General features: G+C 40.4%; 1 protein-coding gene across 3 annotated transcripts in view; it reads right to left on the bottom strand.

Annotated features, from left to right (window-relative positions):
• Positions 1 to 638: 638 nt before the first annotated feature.
• Positions 639 to 15,027, bottom strand: part of NARS2 (asparaginyl-tRNA synthetase 2, mitochondrial) — a 48,560-nt gene continuing 34,171 nt past the window's right edge. For 2 of the 3 annotated variants that reach the window (XM_085592739.1, XM_021533847.3), the window contains exons 8-14: positions 13,742 to 13,840; positions 13,319 to 13,356; positions 11,501 to 11,567; positions 9,834 to 9,971; positions 8,683 to 8,780; positions 7,058 to 7,084; positions 639 to 1,369 (exon numbers count right to left, since the gene is read on the bottom strand). In XM_085592739.1, coding sequence (XP_085448865.1) covers positions 1,225 to 1,369; positions 7,058 to 7,084; positions 8,683 to 8,780; positions 9,834 to 9,971; positions 11,501 to 11,567; positions 13,319 to 13,356; positions 13,742 to 13,840 — 612 coding nt within the window. In that variant the 3' untranslated portion in view covers positions 639 to 1,224. The remainder of the gene's footprint in view (positions 1,370 to 7,057; positions 7,085 to 8,682; positions 8,781 to 9,833; positions 9,972 to 11,500; positions 11,568 to 13,318; positions 13,357 to 13,741; positions 13,841 to 15,027) is intronic. The other variant, XM_085592744.1, reaches the window with a different exon arrangement.

Genomic DNA, 15,027 nt, shown 5'->3' on the forward strand with positions numbered 1-15,027 from the left:
GCCATAGTGGGCTCCAGAGTAGTAAACCCTATGCAAATGATATTTTGCTGGATTGTGATAATTTGGAAGGGAAGAAGGGTGCTAGAAACCCTCAGTTCAAGTCCCAAATAAATCACTGGTTTCCAGCTGCCTCAGGCAAGTCACTTGCTCTTCCCATAACACTGTCTTCGAAACAGAAATGAGTATTTCTTCACCTGGCAGAGAAGCTGAGAGCATAAACTCATTAGAGACTGCCAAGGAGTTCAGATCCTATAGTGATAAGCAATTACTTAATACACAGAAGTGCTTGGGAGCATCTGTTGGTTGTTACACAATACAGACCAAACTGCTTGGTCCATTGAGCATGTAAGATATTTTCTCAGTAACAATAACAGAAAAGCGAAGCAACAACAAACCCCCACCATGAATGGCAAGTTGGCTCTGGAGAGATGGATGGATGGATGAATGAACTCTCATCTAACTGAACATTTCTGTCTGCTCTGAATATGTGCTTTCTTGGAGACAGAAAACAGATACCTTCTGCAGAAGTTGTGCAATTAATTTGGTTATACAGAAAATGAAACCTCTACCAGACACTGAAGGAAACTCTCTCATGCTGAGCGCTACAGTTTTATAACAGAAGAAGAAACCATACAGAATTATAAAACAACCCAGTGTACATCTTTATTGATGATTCACAAAATCAAACATCATTCAACAAACTCACTCCAGCAATTCCAGCATGACATTGCTCCTTGCAAGGTTTGGCTGATTTTTCCGAAGTAAACAATATTTGATTTCAACTTGGAGTGGGAAGAATCATGCTGTACAGTAGCCATTTCCTGACTGTAGCAGTAGCAAGTGTATCACAGCCATAACAATATTTTAGGTCACACTTCCTTATTAATATTTCATATAAAACCCCCTGCTACCTTCAGTGCTTGTTCAGTACTTCCATGGCTTGTACTAGTCTCATGAGAATCATAAGCCTTTAGTTAAGTGGGATTTATTAATACTCCAGAAGTGCAATGAAGACATGAGCTACTATCAAATTAACTGCCAGTGTCCTTCCATAATCTCACCAGAACATATATTATTTTCAATAACCCAGTATTAAATTGACCAAGAGTTTCATTGATATAAAAATTACCTTGATTTCCCACTGAAACACACTTGGTCATATCATGGTATGTTATATACACATAGTTACACCAGTGGTTTTCTCCACATGAGTCAAATGCTGAGCTATAGGAGACAGGAGTGAGAAAACCTGGGGAAAGGAATAACATCTTTGATATTGTCAACTCCCAAGATGTATTGCAGGTAGCGTTCAAAGCCCATTCCGAAGCCTCCATGAGGAACTGATCCAAATTTTCGGAGGTCTAGATACCTGTAATTTAAACAGACAGTTACATTTGCAGCACAGTTATGCTGAAGTCATTAAAGTGAGTTTTTTGTCTAGGGCTTTGCTTTTCATTTTAATTACTTCCCTTTGACCCTAACCACTATGATTTCTGTGTTGGTCAGGGGTATGAAGAAGCAGAATTGTATTAGCAGAAATCCCAAGTTTAAACCCATTCAAAACAGCATACCTATACTTTGCCAACACACTACAGCATGTTTTTTAGGAGCAAGGAGGTATTTGGGTACAAAGAACAGCTTGAGCACCATAGCTCTGCTCATGTTGAAAACACCTTTGTAGTTTTAGTACCTAAAATATTCCTAGCAGAGGCACAAACCCAGGTTCCTATAGAATCACAAAGCACTTCCACTATTGGAGGTGAAGCTCTCTGTTTGGGCTTGTCTAGCCCTTCCCATGTTGGGGTGTGGAAATCTGTCCTGCAAATTCTTTCAAATTCTGTTCATTTTTCAATAGCTTAAGTAATTTCATATTCAATAATTTCTTTAGAAGCTTAAATAGGTCTTGTTGTCTGTCTATTCAGCATTCCTTCATTTTTTTTCTTTTAAGGTAATTATGATGGCTTTTAGCTACTTTTTCCTCAATCACTCTTACAGACTGATTCTTTTATTTCCATAGTAAACCAGAAAAAAATTCTTGAACATATCTTCTCTAAAAATGAGATCTGGAACAAGACATTTTATTTTGCAGAACAGCACCTGTTGTGCACAGAAAACTCAGAAAATGCTGGGAAGTAGATACTCTGAGTATATGGTGTCAACAAGATTATGATGGTTCTTGTATAGTTACTCATTTCCCAGCTGGACTGTGGCTGATGTGATACTGTATTTGCAGCTATAAATTGTCACCAACGATTTAAATAGAAGTGAAAAACCTCTCAGTGCTTCTATTGATTTGTGGGGCCACTTCTGAGGTTGCTGAAGGCAAGAAGTTATTCTTCTCTATATAAATGCACTAGTAGGGGATTGAGTGACTCCAGATGTATTACTTGCTTCTAATCTTCGTTATGAATATTTCATCATCACAGTTTAAAAAAAATATCAAGTGCACTTAAATATAAATGCATATGTTTTACTACTTATGCAGTGGAGTAGAGGGGGGCAGAACACTGTGAAAGAAATTAAGATTGGATTGATTGCAATAAATGACTTCCCAAATTTTACATACTGTTAATGAACTGCAAGGAAATACGGTATTTGTGTGTATATGTACTTATATATATAAATATGCAAAATATACACATATTTAATGTATTTTGATATATTATGTATATTTGAGTGTAGTTGCTTGAACATCAAATCTTTCTTTCACCCTTACTTGCAAAATAAGAGTACTCTCCTACAAATTCCATAGCTGCAAGATTGCCCTGTCACTCAGTTTGACAGTATGCCTTTCATACCATGAAACATTATTTTTCCTTACAGCTCATTAGCAGTAGTTAAAATTTGGGAAACCATTTATTACACTCAATCCAATATTCAGGTTTTTTCTTCCCCAGTGTTTTTCCCCTCCCTGCCACTGCCCAAACAGCAAAAGGAGAAACACAGCTTATTTCTTCCTCATAGCACTGACACACAGAGTGCAGATTGCAAGCTGAACAGCAGCCCCAAGAGTGGGACATAGCTTCTGATGACTGGGACCCACATGCTTTTCTCTCAGTGCTGCTGGGTGTTAGCTTGGCTCACTAAGGCTTGGTGTATGCACCCCACATCTTGGGATGAGGATTATGCTCAGGGTAAGAACACGTAGGCTGTACAACTGGATGGTGGCCTGCATCTCTATTAACTTTACACAGACTGCATTAAGAACTTGAGTCTCTGCAGATACCCTGAACTGCTCCTGGGGAGCTCTGCTGTACAGCTTTACAAGGGTTTGCAAGGAAGGTGATGAGCAGACCTGATGCTGAGGGTGTGACTCACAAAACAGGAAAGACCTCATAAACATGAGGGATACGGGTGGTGGCCATGGCACATCAGTCTGGCCCAGCTCAGGAGTTCTGAGCAGAACTGCCAAACCAGCTGGCAACTACTTTAGCTGTAACCAGGAATACAAGTAACAGCACAAACTTTTCTGATGATGTCTGTAAGTGCATTAGCCTTTAAAAAGGCAGTTGAGACTAAGCCCAGCATCTTCTCTCCCTTTTTGCTGGCAACAGAGTTTATAAAGTCATTGTAAGAAGATGAAATAACTCAGCTACTTCCAGATGAACAATAATAATAAATTCTACACTTGCTTATCCAGGACCTTGATCTGTAGATCTCAAAGCACTTTGAGAAGCCATTTTGGCAAAAGGAGCGAAACAAAACCCATCAAAGTTAATGGAAAAAGTCCATTGAATTAAATGTGCTGAGGATCAAGACTGTGAATAGTTTCTGATGACTGTGCATAGAAGAAGCAGAAGAATTGAAAAATTTTCCATTCTTCAGAGATGAAAGAAAAAGTAGCTACCTGCAGATGAAGAGAAAGATCCCTTTAGGCTGGAAAATGCTCCCTGAGGTTTTCCTACATTCAATAGTCTACAGACATTGGATGTTTCTCACCTCAAAAAGAGTAGTGAACTAGTCTAACTGTTTTTGCTAGTAGTTAATATTTAAGAGGGGAGCTGAGCACTCTATTGGCAACTGGTGGACTGTACAGCATTATTCTGCAGGAGAAGTAAGTTTCTGCAACCCCAGCTAGCCCAGGTGTTCCTGCTCTGGACCTGAGCACTGGTAGATCTTCAGAGTTTTAATCTTACTAAAGTGTGTGCTGTAACAACATCCCCCAGCAATGGATGCCAGGAGCTTGTTTTGTGCCATGTTAGATCATTTCTGTTCATCCTTGTAAGATTTATATTCTTTTATCATCATTGTGAGCTCCCTGTGTTGCACAGCAAGGCACTATGAAGAGCAATGATCTCCTAGTGACTGTTCATAAACAGAATGGTGTCCTTTTCAGTCTCTTTTCAAAACAAATACAATCTTATAAATACAATCTCTTAACTATGAAATCCTCTTACTATGCTGAAGGTTCTGTGGCCAGTTTGAAAAAAGGCTGAAAGAACAAAGATACTGTAGTCCATGAAACTGAATATTCTACTGTGTGTGTGTGTAAGGAAAACCCCCTGACTTTCTGCTGGCCTCTGTCTGGCCCTGCACGGCATTCCAGTTTCTTCCCAAAAGAGGAGTAATAGGACCAGGTGTGTGCCAAGGACAGTGATGAGCCACCTGTTTTCACTGGGCTCCAAAAAGGTGAGGTGAGTGTAGTCACAGGACATGGGCTCCAAGTGGCTCACAGTGCTACTTTACCCTAAGCCAAACTCCTTGTTTTCACCCTGCCACACAAGGACCCAAGAGAACACTCTGACATTCAAGTTTCAAAGATTATCAGAAGTTAAAGAGCCCAACACAGTTCAATCATCTTCATCCAGAGCAGGAGCAGGGCCAAAACAACATAGTAACATCCACCGGAAGACAGCAGACAACACCTGCTCTCCTATTGTGTACTTCCACCAGTGTTACACCAGAAGATAAAAGGGTACCTGGACTGGAAAGGGTGCAGTATGAGACAACTGTCTCCACTGAAGCACATGAAGATATTCACAGTAAGGAAGCAGTGCCTTACACGTAGGAAGACTGTCTGAAACGCTGCTCACACTGATGGTTCTGGGAACACATTGTTCATTACAAAGTACCTGCTTTGTTACTTTTTAAGATGGCACTTGGAGGCTGCAAACAGGATCAAGTCCCCTGTTTAAAAGGCAATATACTTAATGCTCCCTAGTCTCAGAGAAATCAATGAACTCCCAGACTACTCTCATCACTCGACTTTCCCACCTCATTTCCACAGACCTCTCAGGATAGTCAGGATCATCATCTACAGCTCTGAGTTATTTTCCATCTACAATTCAAAGGAAAAAGTGTGAAAAAAAGATAAAGCAACTACAAAATCTAGCCAAATACTACTCCAACTCATATTCTATATGAAAAGAAGCTTGCCTAACAGGAAAGATAGAGTGTACCAAAGAAGACTTATAGAGCTTGACCATGTCATTTTATCTATCTTATGAAAAACTTTCTAAAAGATAGGAATGGCAAGTAGCAGAGCAGTATTTCAGATCAGTTGCCTCTGCCTTATGATTCAACCAAAAACAAGGCAATCCTGAAACTGTCCTAGAAACAGTCAGACCCACAATATCCTCTTGCTTAGTGGGGGGAAGAAAACAGGGAGAATCAGAGATATAGCAATGGTTAAGGAACTTGAAAGGAGATCACATTCAAAAGTCAGCAAATATTATATTTAAAAAGGAATGACTCAACCATTCTTCCAGGAGTTTGTAAGCCAGCTTTGGAGACTCAATTCAATCACTAAATTGGAGGAGATTAATTTCAGTCTCCTCTGCCACCTCCACTGAAAAGATGGATGCTGGCAAGGCACCTACCTGTATCCTGGCAGATTTTGGACTGTAGTCCAGAAGCATCAAGAATCACTACTATTCTGCACCTTCCTAGGACACCAGACCCTGCTATGGCAGGGGGTAACAACAGTATTCATCTTTTCCAGGAAGTCACATCATCTGTATTGGAGTGGACGGAATAAAGGAGGAAAGAGTCTCCAAAACAAGATTACAGCAGGAAGAGTTTCCAGAATGTGATTGTTATATATCACATGGAAATGCACATGGGTGACAGGCAATGTCCTCCTCTGTTCTTGCAGGAAGCATAAGGCAGGGCTGCACTTTCATAATAGTGCTGGGAAGCTCTGCCATGGAACACCAGATTTCCTTGGGCTGTATCTCAGCATCTAACCACACACTTTATCACCCTGTTCAGGATAATCCCTGCTTCTGATAAAAGGGTATGGTGTATTCTGGGCCACAAATAAAACAACAAAGAATGAAACTAAATTCACCCTGTTCAGACATGGATAATGTGAAGATTTGCCATACACTGGGTGATTTCATACTATGAGAAGATGAGAATGAAGAACCTACACTTTGCTTTTTTTCAAGGCAGCCTTCCTAATGATCAATCCAAATACTGCAGAGTATTTGAAAATACTCTTCTAATTCTCTGCACTACCACTCTCACAGTGTCTGTAATGAAGTACATACCAAGAAACACTAAGAACCTTCTGTCGTTTTAATGGGTTAAACTGTTAATTCAAAGGTTGATCTGTCTCCTTAGGAGGACAGTTTTAATTGCTTTAACTGCTTTATTAGGGAAGATTTTTCAACCCAATTGCCCTGTCAATTGCAAAGGGAGTTATTCATAGACCTCTTAAAGGTCACAAATTGCTGTGGTTCTGTAACCTGTTTATCTTGTGCATAGTGGTCAGAATTGACCTAACTTCCAACACAGGCTACTGATTTAATATCAAAAATCATTATAGGTTTTAAATTAATCCACCACATGCAATCCTGAGAGGAATAACCTGTGCTGTGAGCGGAAAAATTTGAGGCATAAACTAAGTAGAATTAGATTAACCTTTGATTAAATGAACTGGATATTTCATTTAGGCTGGCAGTGATGGCAGGGCAACAGGGCCAAAAACTGTTCTCTTAGAACCAAGCCAAATTAAAAAAAAAAAAAAAGAAAAAAAGAAAACAAACAACACCCCAGTTGCTTAAATAAGTCTCAAAAGAAGAAAAAGAGCTTGCAGAGCAAGGTGGCATCTTACCATTGATAGGCATCTGTGAGTCCTAATCTGTGAAATAAAAATAAAATCCCTTGTAAGTAAAGGAACAGAGTTATTTTTCACATGCAGCACTTGCCTAGAAGAGCATGCTACAAAAAAAATGGAAAGCCTGGTGAACTATTGTATGAAGCATGCATAAAGAGACAAGAATTCTGTTTTTTCTCTCTAAGGTTATGCTGGTTCTGCAGGAAATAGGATTTAAAGGTCTAAAGTATTTGGGCATAACAAAACAGATCCTGAGGACTCAAAATTGAGAAAAACCTGTGAAAGGAGGTGTGATTTACAAAAGAAACACCCCATTCCTACCTTGAAATGCTTTCTATGATTTTCCTGACAAACAAGAAAGTCTGGCTTCAAATTCCACATGGACCCTTCTCCTCCTTCTCAGGACTGTGAACTCAGATACTGGCAAAAATTTTTGACTGAAAAAGTGCAGCAGGCAACATTGTACTTTACATGAGCTGAAGCATGGTGCTTCAGAGAGCTTGCAGGGAGAGTAGCAGGAAGCACAGGGAATATCATCATCCTACACTAACAACTAAGAATTAATGTTCTGGTGATTTTAATTGCCTGGTGCCTTTCGGATTCATTATGCTGAAGTAGACTAGATCTATGTGTGTGAGCATGTGGCTGATTTAAGCAACAAAATAATTCCCAATGTGCAAATGGTGCTACTCTGGGATTAATCTTCTTCCAATGTTACTTTGCACCAGAGTATGACTGGCCCAAACAGAAGGGTTCAAGTGCTGGAGGGGACTTTGCACAACCTGATCTCATGGAAGGTGCCCCTGCCCATGGCAGCAGGGCTGGAACAAGATGGTCTTTAAGGTACCTTCCAACCCAAACCATTCTCTGATTATACAAAATTTTTGATCAATCAGATACGATCCAGACAACAACTCTCTATGTAGAATTACCCAATGTATAAAGTCGATTATTAACTAAAAAGCAGCTTTGATATTCTGACATTGAAGTTAGCCTAAAATTACCAAAAGTAACAAGCTGCAGACTAAGGTAGCCGGGAAAGAGGAGCCCCCATAACACAGCAAATGTCTTGAGCAATTCCAGTGAAGCTTCCCATGAAACTACTAGCAAAGAGCCATATTCTCTGAAATCAGGCCAGTCACTGAGGCCAACTGCATCACAACTGGCAAAGCTTCTGACCAAAAATACAATTCCTCAGTTACACAATATGATGACAAATAGATATCTAAGTTCTGTATATGTGACAAGTTCCACCCTCACAATCCACTTTCAGCCTCATAAATTCAAGAGAAGGATGAAGTATCCCATAGCAGACCCTGATCCAGGTAGTTGCAGCAAAGCTGAGGCACTTTACTACTCTGGCCTCTTAGCACAAAGAAAATTTTTCTTCTCTGATGAGCTAAAACAGAGGCCCTTTGCACACCTACAACAGAAACACAAGAACTTCTTCACCAGTTTGCAGTCACCTACTCAGATAAATAGACATCAAAAAGACAAAAATAGGCTAATTTTAAATACTATTAGCTGCCCTTCTGCTCTTCCTCTGTCTTGCCAACCACAAACAGCTGCTGAAACACTCTCCTGCTCAGGCTAGTCTCCTGGCATCTGTGGATTTTCCATACCTCTGTAAGCGTGATTCAAGGAAGGGCAGTCGTTCCTCTCTCAAGCTGCCTCCACACAGCTCCCCTACTCCTGGTACAAGGAGATCAACAGCTGCAACCTTCAAAGAAAAAACTAATTGAAATAATGCCACATAGCCACACAGTGATTAGCAGAAGAAGTTAACACTGATGTTTTTTTGTAAAACCCTACGGTAATTTTTCCAGAGTGCAGGACACTAGGTAAGAATTTGCACATACTTGAAAAGTCTTTTGTTGACAGGAGAAGGCTGGGATGAAATTTTGCAAGAATAAACATCAGAAGTTTACAGAAAACCTAAATGACAGCAATGATGTCTCAGGCTGAGGACATCTACTGCAAGTGGTTTGAACTGAATCTCACCAAGTTACTCTAGTGACAACCTGTGTGGGGTTATAAAGAACCAAGAGCAGCTCAGAAGACAGCAAAGACATATGGGCAAGCTTTCTGAAGCCCTGATCCCTGCTCTGATGCTGTTGCTTGTGTTCTGCCCTGTCTATCCCCATTCCTATAACCAGTTCCAATGGATATGGTAGCAATATGCCAGATCCAAGTATTACCACTTAGGCTGTTATGTTTGTGCTGTCTTCTCTGGTTTGTCTTCTAGAGTTATTTTTCTTATCCCACAGCTGAAATGTTGCTAGAATTAAAGCCACTGAAGACACAGTGGTGCATGGTCGTGTTGTTGCTCTTTTTAGCAGAAGCAATGCTTCTGCTAAATTTCAAGGCATGAGGCTTGATGAAGAGCTTATTTCTTCTGCCCATCTGCTATTTGAGCATTGCATGGATACTACATTTGGATGACAAGAGAATCACAGACTACTTGGAGTCGTCCAATTCTAGGCCTTTCACTTAATAGTACATAAGTTTACCAGGTAAAGAAATAAACTATGGCAAATTTGTCTTAAGGCAATTAAGCAAAAAGTTAACACTGTCCCACCCCCTGAATCTTCCTCCTCCTGTTGTTTCCTCTTTGGGTATTTTCTTCTACAACAGGAAAAAAATGGACAGGATCACTCGATGGTCACATCTTGTCTTGAACTTCTTGAGGGCAGGCCCAGCAGATGATATCTATCAGAAGGCCAAGACATGCTCCTAGACAAGAAAGTGGTGGAGGTGTGACCCATGGACTCACTGTGTGTTCAGGTCCATCTTCATTGTCCCGCATGTAGAAAGGTTTGAGGTCGTATGGGTAGTTAACCACAAACACAGGAACCTCCCCACAGTGCTTCACCAGGTACTTCTCATGTTCTGTTTGGAGGTCACAGCCCCACTGTAAGAACAGCAAAAGGGGCCTGGGAATCTGCTTGGGTGCCTCTTGCCTATAGCAAGAGACCCAGCAAAATCCCTGCTCAGAGAGATGCACTGCTTTGAATAACATAAAACCAAGCAAAGCAACTTCTCATACCGGTTGCTGGGAAGTACACAGTTTCACAAGTTTTCAGGCAGAGCAAAGCATGCAAAATAATATGATTTAAGTTAACAGAACAGGGCCAGATCATCCTTGCATTAAGTCCAAGCATCTGGTATCAAATCGGAAAACCTAAAACAAGCAAAAAAAATCCCAACCCCAAAAACCTGAAACCAAACACTGCATTTCTAAAGGAAAACAGGCACCTCTCCATATCCAGCTTACTTGAACCAGCAAACCAGCCTTATTTCAGTCTTCAGTATTACCTCTGGTGTATAGAAAACAGCTTTCCTAGGCTAATTATTCTCTTTCATGCTGTGTCCTGTTACATGCTACATTAATTCTCATTTAAGAAAATCTAGCACCCTATTAACCAGTTCTTTGTTATCAGAAACCATGGACATCTGTAATGCACTTAACTTTTCCTTTTTTCCAGGGATATTATAAATCCTGTGGCTTTTGACTTGAGATCCCCAGTCCGTTTATAGGACATGCAAAGAATAACAGGGGAATGGAAGGAGAAGAAAGGAACAGACCTCTCCCAGACTCTCTTCATACTAAAATATCCCAAGTTTGCTGTCTCAGATCCAGGTAGTACAGAGAAAAGATTGGAGGTTCCACACCCACTTGTGCACAGAGATGAGACAGTTACCCAACTGGCTAAGAGGGTGGCTTCAGCTAGAGGGTTATTTTCCTTGAAGTATCATAATGAGAAAATGATTAAACAATATAGACATAAGATGAGCACCATCATAAATGCTGCCCCATACTGGAGTGGGTGTGTGTTTGAAATTGGGCAATATGATTTTCTAAAAATAGGATTTTTAGAAAACCATAATCCCATAGCCTTAGAAAGACTAGCACATTACTCTTTTTCCCAGTCAACATCTATGCTTTGGAAAGAAAAGGGATTCCCTTAACCTACATCTAGATTACATGGCATTTTCATATAGTATTGCTTTATTAATCCTTGACAAACTTTCAGTGCTATCATCTTATCTCTCCTTTTTTTGAGAACTATTACAGCAACTCTTTAGATGATTGCTACTGAATCTGCAACACTCTCAGCAGTACTCGCATTCAGGAAAGAGAAGTGCCTTTACTAAAGCCTTGGTCCTTCAACTGCAATCTCATCACTTCCTTCCCTCCAAGTGTTACATGTTCTCTGGCTACAAATCTCACTCCCTGTATTGCTCCCATTTCAACCTCAAATGGCAAAAGTTACACTGGATTTACAACTCAGCAAACAAAACACCCCAAGAGGCAGATAATCTGTGCAAAGTAACAACTCTTGTGGCATCAGAGAGAGAGAAAGCAAGAGAGACAGAGAGAAAGGAGATTCTACAAAGTTCAGGCCCTGCACAGGGAGAAACTGGCTGGCAATGATCTACCTCTGGCTTGAAAGTGAAAGTTTGAGGAGCTTGCTTCAAAATTTCCACTGCTTCACTGTAGGAAATTCTGCAAGAGGAAGAAAAAAGTATTTAAGATAACTATGAAAGGAACAACAAAGTTTTCTGGCTAAGTGCCATGCTGGAAAGTTAAGGAGGCATTTCCCCACCACCATGCCAACTTGTGTGTAATGTCAGACTTCCCAGCAATGCTTCTCTGGACAGAAACCAAAAAGCATTTAATATGGCAAGAATCCTATGTTTTCCTGTGCTTCAGCTACATGCAGTGCAGGAAGTGCTAAGCTCTCAACACTTCTACATTATTGCAATATTGCATTTTAGTCAAAAGTGAGCTCTGCAGGGAATTGCTTCATCGAAACGGGTGGATTTTTTAAAAGAAAACAGTATGTCCTCATCAGCATAGTTACAACAACATAGCTCTAGTCCAGGGTGTGTTAGGCAAAAATAACAGCCCAGAGTGCAAAGGGCTTGTAGCTCAAATGTTTCCACTTTACTTTGCAAAAAACTATGAGATTTACATGCAGTAATGTTTCTCTGCTTCTCTGGCAGATTTGAGAGCAGATTCTCCACCAATTTCCACCAGCACAAAAGAACAGCATCATGGCAAAGCAAACAGAAAAAGTGCAGTGAACAATACTCCAGGTTTGGCAACTGGAAATCAAGACTCAGTGGAAGATAACATGGTAGCCAAGTTTTCCACATACCAAGCCAAATGTCGTGGACAGAGAGAAGAATAACATGATCACAATAATTTCATCTTTGTATCACTGGTAATCCAATTAAAAACCAAATTCCCTAAGGAGCACAAGCTCTTTACAACCCATTACAAGGTTTCACTAAAACAGGGAAGGCTTCTGGAGGAAATACCTCAAAAAGGAATATATTGCTCCACATGTTTGGGTTATGCAAGGCCACAGACCAAATAAGGTACATCATTAGCACAGGTTCAACACATGTAAACAATGTGTGTAAGCCAGGAATACCCCAGATCTGCCAGCAGCTGATGGAGAGAGGGACAGAGAGGAAGAAAGAGATGGTCTCTCTCCTTTTCCTTGGAGCATGGGAGAAGCCCAGCACAATTTTGTCCTTTCAGGACTATCAGTTAGGTCCAAAGAGAGAACTGAAATGGGGAGATGGTAACTTCACTCAGGACTCCCATGGTGCTCCTGCAGGCAAAGGCACAGAGATCCTTCATATCCCTTTGCCCAGGTGTGGCTGTAGCTGCTTAACAAAATAACCAGTGCTGGGATGAGCAGCCCTACAATGTTCTGTGGGATTAAGGAGAGTTCCACCATTTGAAGAGACAAGCAGGAGTGGGGAGGGAGTGGCACTCTCGGGGGCCAGTGAGGGAAACCCAAACCTTTCAGCTTTTTAGCACAAAGAAAACTGGGATTAGGAGGTATACAACCAATTGGGAATAGAAAACCAATTGGGATTGTTAAATATCATAAAACACTTTCATAAAAAGAGAGCCACTGGAGTGAAACTGTGAATGAAAGCAGAGCATCAAAGCCAAAACCAAGCAGGATCATGAGCAAACACTATGCTGGTACATGCTGGAAGGAGAATACATTTAAGGATCTTGTCCAGGGGAGCAAAAGCCAAAGACTAGCAGATTCAGGTGTCAGTCTCATGCAGATCTGAAAGGGCATACCTGACAAACAGTAAAATAAAACTGCAGCTCATGCTCTTTTAGAGACATTAAGCTAACCCAGAAGACATTGAGTTTTGAAAGAGAAAGAACATAGGAAACTCTTTCCCCAAAAGCCCTCTGCAAGATCATTTTGAAATAGTACTTACATCATAAATTTGTGCTTCAGTATTTGTTCCAACCTGCCCTTGGTCAAAACAAGAAAAACAGAAACATGTAAAGCTACCCTTTAAGGTTCAAAGACAAATTTGATCTAGATACTCGTCAAAATCCACTCCTGGGCATTGAGTGCTAAAAGGGTGCCCAATTATTGAAGCTGATGATTCAGAGGCTACTAGATGAAGTGATCAACTACAGTTCTACCACACCTGCTACCAGCTACAGAAAGTTGTGTGTCCTCTCTCTGTTGACTTGAACAATCACTTAAGCTCAAGCCGATAGTTAGCTTTTTAGATTTCTTAACACAGGACACACAGTAAAAAAAAAAAAAGAAAAAAAATTAAGTCTTCTTATAGCCAGGAACCCCCAAAACATATGACAGAATTGCAGTTCTTTCCTGTCACATGCATTACCTTCTGTGCAGGAGCTATGTATTTATGAAAAAGCTCAACATCACGAGGACATTTGGAGAGCACAGTGCTTGTCACAGTCTTGAAAAGATCTTCCATAACCTAATAGAGAAAAAAGGAATGCATGAAAAATAAACATTGCTTAGGTGTCCCATACTATAAATGAAACATGGTACACATCAGCCAAAGGGTACAGAAGGAGTTTCTGTCCTTCTGCATGGCCAGACTGCATAAGAGGGAGCCACCCCACTAATGCTCCTAATTAGCAGGCTTGCTTAGTAGCTTGAAGAGGACTGAAACCTTTATTTTTGCTATGGGTTTAGGGCTTCAATGTTGGCTGATAGAGTCAGTATCTTCAGTCAGGTATGTCCAGTGAAAAAAATCACAGCTAAAATATTCAAGCAGCAACCCTGGCTAGCCACAGACACGTTAGAACCATTTGTGGGTCCAGTCTCAGATTAATTCTTAGTGAGGCATCCGTCCTTTAAAAAACAATTTTGGATTTATGCTTCGTTGTTAGAAAAGGCAAAACTGAAGGAAAGATAATTAACATGCAGTGTATAGGACAAGCCCATCAAAAGTTCTCAGCTGGAAAGACTCTGCAGTAAGGGCAAAGTGAACATGTACAAGATGAGTAGAGAGCTAAAGCAAGGGACACATCAATGCAGGGATGTTTGAGAAACTAAAAAGATGTGGTTCCATTTCCCTAAACTAATGTGGATTAACTAAATGGCATTATCATCCAATTTGGATATACTTATCCAGTAAAACGGGCTTCACTCATTAAGAAATTAAAATGCTATTAAAAGCCCCCACATGGGATGCTGCATTTTCATCAACCCATTTTAAGTCACTTTCTCTTTTGGTTAATCAAAGCAGACCATCCGAGACACTTGCTGTTGTGCAGACTAAGAGTTCCCATGGCTCCCTGTAGTCTTAGACCAGCACAAAGCAGGTAGTTGACACCCATGGTATCAACTGATCATCTCACCTCTTATTCAAAATCACCCTCCTAGTCTCACTTTTATTGTAAAAACAGAGCAATGCAGCTGGGGCTGCATGTCATCTCAGCCTGGGAAGGGACAAGGTTTTTCCTAGAAAGTGCATGTCAAAGTGCTGGCACATTCCTGGTTGGTTGTGGGTTTTTTTTTTGGTTTTGGTTTTTTTTTTTTTTTTTTTTTTTTTTGTTTGTTTGTTTCTTTCTTTTTTTCTTGTTTTTGCTTGTTTGTTTAGGTTTGGGTTTTTTTGTGTGTGACTGTTAACAATGCTTCATTACTTGCAGAGTTGAG

Source organism: Lonchura striata, chromosome 1 (assembly GCF_050655825.1).
Source record: "Lonchura striata isolate lonStrDom1 chromosome 1, ASM5065582v1, whole genome shotgun sequence".
NCBI lineage: Eukaryota > Metazoa > Chordata > Aves > Passeriformes > Estrildidae > Lonchura > Lonchura striata.